This window comes from Portunus trituberculatus, chromosome 17 (genome assembly GCF_017591435.1).
Source record: "Portunus trituberculatus isolate SZX2019 chromosome 17, ASM1759143v1, whole genome shotgun sequence".
Lineage (NCBI taxonomy): Eukaryota > Metazoa > Arthropoda > Malacostraca > Decapoda > Portunidae > Portunus > Portunus trituberculatus.
The window spans coordinates 14343346-14353212 of record NC_059271.1 but is presented as its reverse complement, the minus strand read 5'-3'; the positions used below and the strand labels follow the sequence as shown (position 1 = coordinate 14353212).

Below are 9867 nucleotides of genomic sequence, written 5' to 3'. Positions count from 1 at the left end.
AGGGTCGCATTCCTCCACTATAGCACAGTGCACTACCTTCATTCATCTTCCCAAAAATAGGCTTTTCGTTGAAGGCGTCAAAGCTTGTATTATAGTGATACCCATATTAGGACCCATATCATCTCCGAAGCTTATCTTGAGCACAACCACGTAGAACCTGGGTATCATGGTGACATGTAGGTAACTTTAAACCACTCAAGAAATGGCAAAGTGTTTAAGGGTGTACGTGGTGGGATTCGAACCTACAGGTGGACGTCTCCTCGATCTCACGCTCATCACCTTATCTACTATGCCACCGCCTACTGCTACTACTAATACTACTTATATAGCCGCGCGCAGGTTCTCTAGTGACTCAGAGAGTGGTTTGTTTTTCCTGATCACAGCCATCATCATAGGGTAATACTAATATTACTCACTGGTATAAAACACTTTCAGAATATTACACAAGTTATACAATACACATACAGTCAATTTGGCACTGTGACATTTGGTATAAACTACAAAATATGATATGTATCTTATTCACCGCTTTCCTGCGTCTTCACATCGCGACGTCTCTAGTGTGAGTGACGCCCTAAGGCTATTTTGTCGGGATCCGCACTCACGAACATGCGCGCATCGACATGATGCCTCGTAAAGTATTAAATACTAATGCTTAAGTGCTTTATATGTGTTTTGTGTACATAGAAATATTGAACATTTATCTTATTAGAGCTGAATAATACCGTGATATGTATAAACCCTACGTGCAGTAACATGGCTCCCCTAAATTGTGTAACAATTTACTTTAATAATAACATTTATTTTAAATTTAGTATTGGCACACATTAATAATTGTTACAATGGTTCCTTGGCAGGGATGCTCCTATCTGCATTACACATCACACTCCAATAATACTAAACTATGAACTGGCCTCTCTATGATGGTCCTGTTGGTCTTTGTACGTTTACCCTGAATGTCAGTATTACTGTCTGACACCAACACCTTAACTTTTCTCACAAGTCCATCATTGTCAAGATAAATTTATATTATTTTACCTAGTCTCCATTGATTTCTTGTTACATTCTCATCCTTTATAATAATTATATCATTTACGCTGAGATTTCGCTTAGGTGTTGTCCACTTATTACTAAGTTGCAGAGATTGTACATATTATCTTTTCCACCTGAACCAAAACTGATTGGCTAGGTATTGTGCCCTGCGCCACTTCTTTGTACAATATAAGTCCTCCTTAACAAATATGCTTCGGGGAGGCAGTACTACTTTCGTCTTCATGGTTACAATTACACTACTATTAATACTGCTACTACTACTCTTACTTCTACTACTATTACTACTACTACTACTACTACTACTACTACTACTATTACTACTACTACTACTACTACTACTAATAATAATAATAACAATAATAATAATAATAACAATAATAATAATGATATTGCCTTTCATAAGAAATGGGAGGCGGAAGGACGAGCAGTAAAGTAGTAATAGTAGTAGTAGTAGTAGTAGTAGTAGTAGTAGTAGTAGCAGTACCAGCAGCAGCAGCAGTAGTAGCAGTAGTAGTAGTAGTAGTAGTAGTAGTAGTAGTAGTAGTAGTAGTAGTAGTAGTAGTAGTAGTTGTTGTTGTTGTTGTTGTTGTTGCAGTAGTAGTAGTAGTAGTAGTAGTAGTAGTAGTCAGTGCCCAAGCACCACCCTTTTGGGCCCCAGTACTTTTGGGAATCCCGGGCCCCGCCCCTTTAAAAAAAATCTGGAAATACCTACTCCTCGAACTCCTCGTGCAGTTAAAAATGCTTAAGTGCAGTGTAGGTGGTTTAAGTATAAATGACAGGAAAATGTCAAATTTATTTATTTGATCTGTATTTTAAGCATGGGTAGGCCTAATTGGAAATATAATATTCAATTAATGACATTTGAAATTAATTAATGTTTCTTCTCTGACCTTCAGGAGTAGCCTAATAAAACTGAATACTACTGCGAGCTGGATTACCCATTACTGTAAAACTGCCCCCACTACGCAACTCAAGGCTTGCCTTACAACCAGCTCAAGATATACAAAACCTACTTAATATTTAAATAAATTACCATCAAAATTTCCTGTTAGGGCAAATCAAACCTGCCTTATTTTAGTTTTAATCCTAATTTAACTTCCAAATTCCACAGCCAGAAAATACTAAGCCCTCTAACTAAAATCGCAGTTCTTGTATAAATCTCCAATAATAATAGACTGTGAAACATAATCCTTGGGCTTTGCTCACACCACACTCACGGTGACTCACCTCACTGGTACTGCGTCTACATCAGTCACCTCCTTCCACCTTATCCTGGCTTTACTAAAGCTGCGCTCAGCCTCAGCAACTGTAACAGGCAGTGTACAGAATATGCGAAGTGCTACGCACACTTCACCAAAAACTGACTGCAGTTTCTTATTGTATATTTCATTCAGCAAGTGAAGAGGAGGCAGTTCTTTCTCTGAATGAAAAGTTGACCTAAATATTTTCTTCAAGTGCATCATCTCATTAACAAACTCATTTGACAGATCTAAAGAGTATTTTTGAACCAGGGATTTTGAGGCATCTTGAAGCTCATCTTCGCTCAGTGAAGCATACATTAGAACTGCCGTAAAGGTGTCACATATGCCTTTAACCACCGTAAATCTCTGTTCCAGGTCAGTGACTATGTAATCTACAGTACAATAGAAAACATTAATCCTGAAATCTGCTTCCTCATTGAATTCATTAGTTGTCTTTGCACTTTCATCCACCACCTCATCATGAAATCTTTTACGCTTCCTGACCCTTTTCTCTGGAAAACTTGGGGTGATTCCTAAGGAAGTAGCAACATGACGTGCCTCTGACAATATGCCAGGGCCGCGTTCCGTTGGGGACCGTATGGCGTACAGTATGGCATACTTCCCCCGAATCGGGGGGGACCAGCATACGGCTCGCCTTGCGGGAGCGTGCGGGACCTTGCGCTCCTCGGAGGTGAATGCTTGGTGGTGTCTGGCAACTATTGTTTATCAACAAACCGCAGACGTCCGCCGCTTCACCACTATATTTTCAGTGTGGGGGATGTAAATGCTATTTTGACAGCTTATGCGACGTCACAGAACATCAAAAACAATGTGGTAAGTCTGTTATCCCTTGTGGAATGCTGGAATAAGGCAATATGACGAAAATATTAGTATTTATAGCAATAAAAGACGGTGTTATATGTGTCGCATTTCTTCCCACAGCCTGAGGCAGAAGAGACAGCCTCTACCGCCATGGTAGCTGCTGCAGAGGCCCCTCCAGCACCTGTGGCTGCAGGGACAGTTTCCCTTCGCATTCGAAAGTGTTTCTTGAAGTTTTTCCCGGAGTAAAGAGGCACTATAGTCTCTGCATAGTCCTTGACCCACACAGGACTTGGCGGCCTATCATCTCCCTCTTCTTGCCTTGGCAACCTCTCTTCTCCCTCTTCCTCTTGCCTCAGCAATATTTCCTCCTCTCGTGCTAAGAGGAGCTCTGCAGCGTCCAACAGAGGGTCTTCTGCGAGCTCTTGAGCGAGGAGGAGGAGAGCAGCTTGGACGGCCATCTTTGTCAACAATACCCGTATGGCTTGCGCGTTCCCTTGCGTTCCGTTGGGGGTTGCGGGGGGGGCAGCGTGCTAACTTCCAACGGAACGCAGCCCTGGCAGGCCACATGTCTCTTAGTTGTCTGAGTTCCATGCAGAGATCAGAGATGAGAGATATTTCTGTTTCTAGTGATATACCTCGTGATTGGATGATCTGATTCCGCAAATCAATGTTGGAAAGAATTTTGAACCAAATGGCAGCTAGAACAATAGAAGGATATGATGTGAAATACTCTTTCAAAGAAATAACTTCTGAACGCATCTCATGTGTCATGCAAAAATTCTCAAGTGATTTATCCAAGGCGCTAAGAATGCCTGGTAAATGTTGTGCTACTGGACGAACAGCATCCACACGAGCACTCCAGCGAGTTTCTGATTGTGAGTGAAGTGAACAGGGTATATTTTCTTGCAAGACTTTCCACCGTGCTGGACTACTACTGAAGAACACATATAGGCGCTGAATACAACCAAAGAAGGTTACTGTGTCTGGACAGAGGGATGCTGCATGAACTCCTGTTAGATTAAGTGTGTGAGCACCACAGGGAGAATACTGTGCCAAAGGGTTTTTCTTGTGTAGATGTGCTTGAACACCTTTCACTTTTCCCGACATATTTGCGCCATTATCATAACCTTGCCCTCTACAATCACTGAAAGGAATCATATAATGGTCTAACCTTGAAAGCACCATATCACTTAACTCTTCACCAGTTTTCTTGTGAAACATTATAAATTCTATGAACCTTTCATGAATCTCAAACTTATCTGATTCATTATCCTTAATCAAATACCTCAGTATCAACACATTTTGTTCATTATGTGCCACATCTGGTGTTGAATCTACTATTATTGAGAAGTAGATGGCTTGTTGCCTTTCTTCAAGTATGAATCTTAGAACCTTTTTTGCACACAGTTCAATAAATTCATTCTGGCTCTGCCATGACAAGTAATGAACCTTTCCTTGCATGCTCTTGCCTTCAGCTTGAGCCTTTTGAACTTTAGCTAAATGTTCATAAGTTATTCTGTCATATTTACCCAACAGTTCTAGAGTTCCAAGAAAATTACCATTGTGTTGATCTCCTATTACTGTGTTATCCCCTTGAAATGGCAGTCCTCTTGTTGCACAGTGTAAAGTTACATCCAACAGCCTCGTTAAAATTGCTCTCCACTCATCCACTTCACTCATAATCTGTTTTTGAAGTTTATGGTCTACACCATGCCCACAGAGTGACTGCTCTAGCTCCTTCCATTTGCAATAGGACGTTCTGTGATCACTGCTCTTTTCATGTTCTGGAAGCCTTGAGTAAAGTTTTTTCCAATTCTGCTTAAGTGGTGAAAAACCTTCTCTCTTAGACAATAAACTACGATGACCTAAATTTTGTTCTTCAGAGAACAGTAAACATGGAAAACAATACAAAGCTTCATTCACCTTGCTCCACACAAGCCAGTCACGGTAATGTTTCTCTCTATTGTTTGCTGAACTTGAGTACAGAAAGACTTCAGAGAAAGAATTACCCTTCACATCTTTAGGAATCTCTTTAATAGTCTGAAGCATTACTTCCGGCTTTGGTACACCTACTGATACTAGTTTTTGCTGCAAGCTATCTGTGATATGGTCTGGCCATGACCCAACATCTGTTACATTTATATCCTGGTCTGGGGCTTCATCTTGGATTGCCTTAGTAGGCCTACCACTACCATTATCTACTGAAATTGATGATTCTTGCTTATCTAATGTAGAGCCAATATTTACACTTCCTCCTGGACTTGGACCAGGACCCTGATATTTTTTGTCATCCTGAAAATCGACTTCAGTTTCCAGCTTGCTTGTTGATGGTAGTGGTGCACATAATTCATCGTCATTCTCTACTTGTGAGCACTCATTAGTATTTTTTAAAAACTGAGTGATCACTTGTAGTCCTTCAGCTTCTCTTTCCCTTTTCTCTTTTCGTTCTTTACGTTTCTTGAAGCCGGACTTATGCACATACGACGCACACATCCTGAGAACCCTGAGAAACTTGATTCTTGAAGTATGCAGATGATGAATTTTCCGACTCCTGCACGGTTGCACCTACAAAATAATACCAGAATACGATTAGTGATTACCCACACTACTGAAGATTGTGATAATACTGCACTTCACCTAGTCAATGTCTATAGTTGATTGAACATTTTAAATGAAGCCTAATACGGAGGTATTAATAAAACATCAACATCTTCAAAAATAGGCTTGGTACTAGTTTGCGAGTGATCCCGCCCGCATATTCCTGAAGTCCAGACTAATAGCAATGGTGCGGTATTTTTTTTTTTTTTTTAGGTTAGGTTTGGGTCTACATGTAAGTAACGTTTCTTACGCACAAAATCGTTAAAAAAAGAAATATACTTAACCTAACCAAACTAAAGAAACCCTGTTACCCTAACATAACCTACCTAGATACCAGGTATTGGGCGGGATTGTAGTTTGTAGAGCTTGGGCAGAACGGTCGGGGCTGGAGTGATTGGCACGCGGGCAGGACCAAATTCATTAACTAGGGGAACAGGCGAACAGCAAGCACTCAAGTGTGCTTTAAAATTTTAATGAAAAATTGCGAATGCTATAATAACAAATTCGTAAACAGTAACTGAAAGTAAACCATTAGCACTCATTTCTCGAGGCTTTATTTATCAATCCACGTTGAGCTTATGTAAGTAAATGATCTCAATGATCCGATGTCTGAAAACTGTGTAGTAATAAAGATATAAGCAATACTTTTACAAACCAAGCAAGTAAAGTCATGCCGTGATGCCTCGTGGAGGCAGACACACGCAGCAGGTCACACCAGCTGATCAGCTGAGACTGAGAGGCAGCAATGACAGCACTCGTATTCGAACGGTAAATTTAAAACCAAAAATTTCTGCAATCAAGCTGATAGTTATGTTCACTTTGTGAAACAGTGAAACTTACAAAATCAATAATAATAATATTTTGTCAATAATTAATTAATGTTGCAATGAGCGAAAGACTTACTTACATGTGAATTTGCACAACGAATTGAGTATAACAGAAAACCTGCAACTGTACTGACGGGAGACGGGTGACTAATGGAAAATCGTTGTTTTCATAAAATGTAGATGCAATTTAACTTTGAATATAACAAGCACAGTTGAAGCACTGTATTTTTTTTTTTTTTCAGTTTTACTAGCGGTACTTTTCTTTAAGCTGCCCCTTTAGTATTTGGGCTTTTCTTTTTTCAACTATCAAATTCAGGTTGCTATCACGGGCCCGGGCCCCCCTGGACTGCCGGGCCCCGGTACTGTAGTACCTTTTTCCCCCTCCATGCGGGGGCCCTGGTAGTAGTAGTAGTAGTAGTAGTAGTAATTGTTGTTGTTGTTGCTGTTATTGTTGTTGTTGTTGTTGTAGTTGTTGTAGTAGTTGTAGTAGTTGTTGTAGTAGTAGTTGTTGTAATAGTTGTTGTAGTAGTTGTTGTTGTTGTAGTAGTTGTTGTAGTAGTAGTTGTTGTTGTTGTAGTAGTTGTAGTTGTTGTTGTTGTTGTTGTTGTAGTAGTAGTTGTTGTTGTTCTAATTGTTGTTGTAGCAGTAGTAGCAGTAGCAGTAGTAGTTGTTGTTGTTGTTGTTGTTGTAGCAGCAGCAGCAGCAGCAGTAGTAGTTGTTGTTGTTGTTGTTGTTGTTGTTGTTGTTGTTGTTGTTGTTGTTGTTGTTGTAGTAGTTGTTGTTGTTTTTTTGTTGTAGTTGCAGTAGCAGTAGTAGTAGCAGCAGCAGCAGCAGTAGTAGTAGTAGTAGTAGTTGTTGTTGTTGTAGTAGTAGTAGTTAGTTATTGTTGTTGTTGTTTATTGTTATTAGTAGTAGTTATTATTATTGTAGTTGTAGTAGTAGTAGTTGTAGTTATTGTTAGTTGTAGTAGTAGTAGCTGTTGTTGTTGTTGTAGTTGTTGTTGTTTTAGTTGTTGTTGTAGTTGTTGTTGTTTATTGTTAGTTGTTGTTGTTGTAGCAGTAGTTATTGTTGTTGTTGTTGTAGTAGTTGTTGTAGTAATTGTTGTTGTTGTAGTAGTTGTTGTAGTAGTAGTTGTTGTTGTAGTAGTTGTTGTAGTAGTTGTTGTTGCTGTAGTAGTAGTAGTTGTTGTTGTTGTTGTTGTTGTAGAAGTTGTTCTAGTAGTTGTTGTTGTTGTTGTAGTAGTAGTTGTTGTTGTTGTAGTCGTAGTAGTCTGCCAAGGTCATCCTCTACAGTGGCCTTTACTGGAACAAAGTGAGAAACCACTATGAACGTAGCAGTCCACACCAGTACCACCCATCAACCCAACCTTGCTTTCTTCTAGTGACCTCCGCTACCCATGGTAGGTACCCGATCACCTACTATAGACAGTGAGGAGAGTGATGTTGACATTGCCTGCCCATCAACCCAACCTTGCTTTCTTCTAACGACCTCCAATGTGCATGTTGGGTACTCGATTGCCTACTGTGGAAAGTAAGGAGAGTGATCTTGACATTGCCCGCTATGTTATTTAGGAGACATGAGAAAACCACCCGAAAGTATCGGAGTGTCGCAAACAGAAAACAAAAAGAACAAAAGTGGATCTGGGCGTGTTGTTGTTGTTGTTGTAGAAGTTGTTCTAGTAGTTGTTGTTGTTCTAGTAGTTGTTGTTGTTGTTGTTGTTGTTGTAGTAGTAGTAGTAGTTGTTGTTGTTGTTGTTGTAGTTGTAGTAGTCTGCCTTATGCCAAGGTCATCCTCTACAGTGGCCTTGACTGGAACAAAGTGAGAAACCACTATGAACGTAGTAGTCCACACCAGTACCACCCATCAACCCAACCTTGCTTTCTTCTAGTGACCTCCGCTAGTCATGGTAGGTACCCGATCACCTACTATAGACAGTGAGGAGAGTGATGTTGACATTGCCTGCCCATCAACCCAACCTTGCTTTCTTCTCACGACCTCCACTGTGCAAGTTGGGTACTCGATTGCCTACTGTGGAAAGTAAGGAGAGTGATCTTGACATTGCCCGCTATGTTATTTAGGAGACATGAGAAAATCACCCGAAAGTATCGGAGTGTCGCAAACAGAAAACAAAAAGAACAAAAGTAGATCTGGGCGTGTTAATGTGTAAGAAACTATGTGTTAAGTGAAATGGACCATACAAAGTAGAAGGGTTAAGAAATGATGGAGGTTATGGGTTAAAGACCCCTTCAGGCAAAAGCTGTTGAAAAAGGCAGCTGAGAAAATGAAACCCTTCCATGGAGAGGAACATTACCTCTTAGAATCCCAGAACACTGTTTTCACGTAGATTTAGACACTGAAGTGTTACCTCCCAGGGTACGTAGATCGCCGCGAAGGTACATTGAGTAATGTTAGGATGAGAAGTGAAGGTATGGTGAATCGTAGATTGTAAGGTAAACAGTAACTCTTCATTAAGTTATCTCTTCCTGGCAGTGATAGTAGTGATGGAACTAGGCCCAGAGTCAAAGTAAGTAAGGGTGAAAGAGATGTTGTTACCACTTTAATTCGCAGACTAATTACTGCAACTTTACAGTTAGCACGTGTCACACTGCAGTTGGTTTACTTTCGAGTGGAAGGTAGAATGAATGAGGGGAGATGAATATGTTGCATGAATGCAGGATAATTAAGGTGGCCGAATCTTGTCATAGAGAATACCAGGGAACTTAAGGGATAAGGAGGTTGGCTGGGATGTACAGCTTCATTCTCTAGTTATTTTAAAAATTGTGGTGTTATGTCTCCAAGGGACATTGTGGAGTAATGGTTAACAAGACCATTGTACTAGATGAGTATTTAGGTAGTTGGAAATAGAAATAAATTTCCAAGGGCCAGTGAAATTCGTAATCCCGTCCATGGATGGAGGAACTTGTTGAAGATTATTGCTGCCAAGGAACAGGAATTACTTTGTTACTGAGTGAAAAATTCTTGAAGGGGGGAAAATCTCGTGTAGTGCTGGGGATAATAACATTAAGTTGTTTTAGTAACTAAGGTCATAGCCTATTGTAGCGACGCGTACCGTAGGAAGAGAGAGTAGCCTGCTCATGAATTAAAACACACTAAATTTACTTCCTTTGTAATCAGAAGTTTAACAAACTTTTCACTCCAGTAAGTAGAGGGAGAACTGTGCTGTTCAAGAATGTGTTTCAGTAAAGGCCGCGTCCCACACAGTACGATGTGAGACGATAGTCAGACGAATGAACATGACTTGCAGAAATTTTAGACATTCGGGTAACATCGGTTATGAAAAATCTGTAGTCATGAGTGAATATTTT

The 9867-nt window shown here is 40.2% G+C and overlaps 1 protein-coding gene across 1 annotated transcript; it reads right to left on the bottom strand.

The window, feature by feature from the left end:
* Positions 1 to 3269: 3269 nt before the first annotated feature.
* On the bottom strand, positions 3270 to 6427 carry LOC123504739 (zinc finger MYM-type protein 1-like). The gene is made up of 2 exons (XM_045255505.1): positions 6041 to 6427; positions 3270 to 5681 (listed from the first exon to the last, which is right to left on the bottom strand). The coding sequence occupies exon 2, from the start codon at positions 5607 to 5609 to the stop codon at positions 3417 to 3419; it is 2193 nt and encodes a 730-aa protein (XP_045111440.1). The 5' UTR covers positions 5610 to 5681; positions 6041 to 6427; the 3' UTR covers positions 3270 to 3416.
* Positions 6428 to 9867: the final 3440 nt, after the last annotated feature.

Coding starts and splice junctions, on each gene's coding strand:
- LOC123504739 (XM_045255505.1), bottom strand. CDS start 5,609: ATGTGTGCGTCGTATGTGCATAAGTCCGGCTTCAAGAAACGTAAAGAA.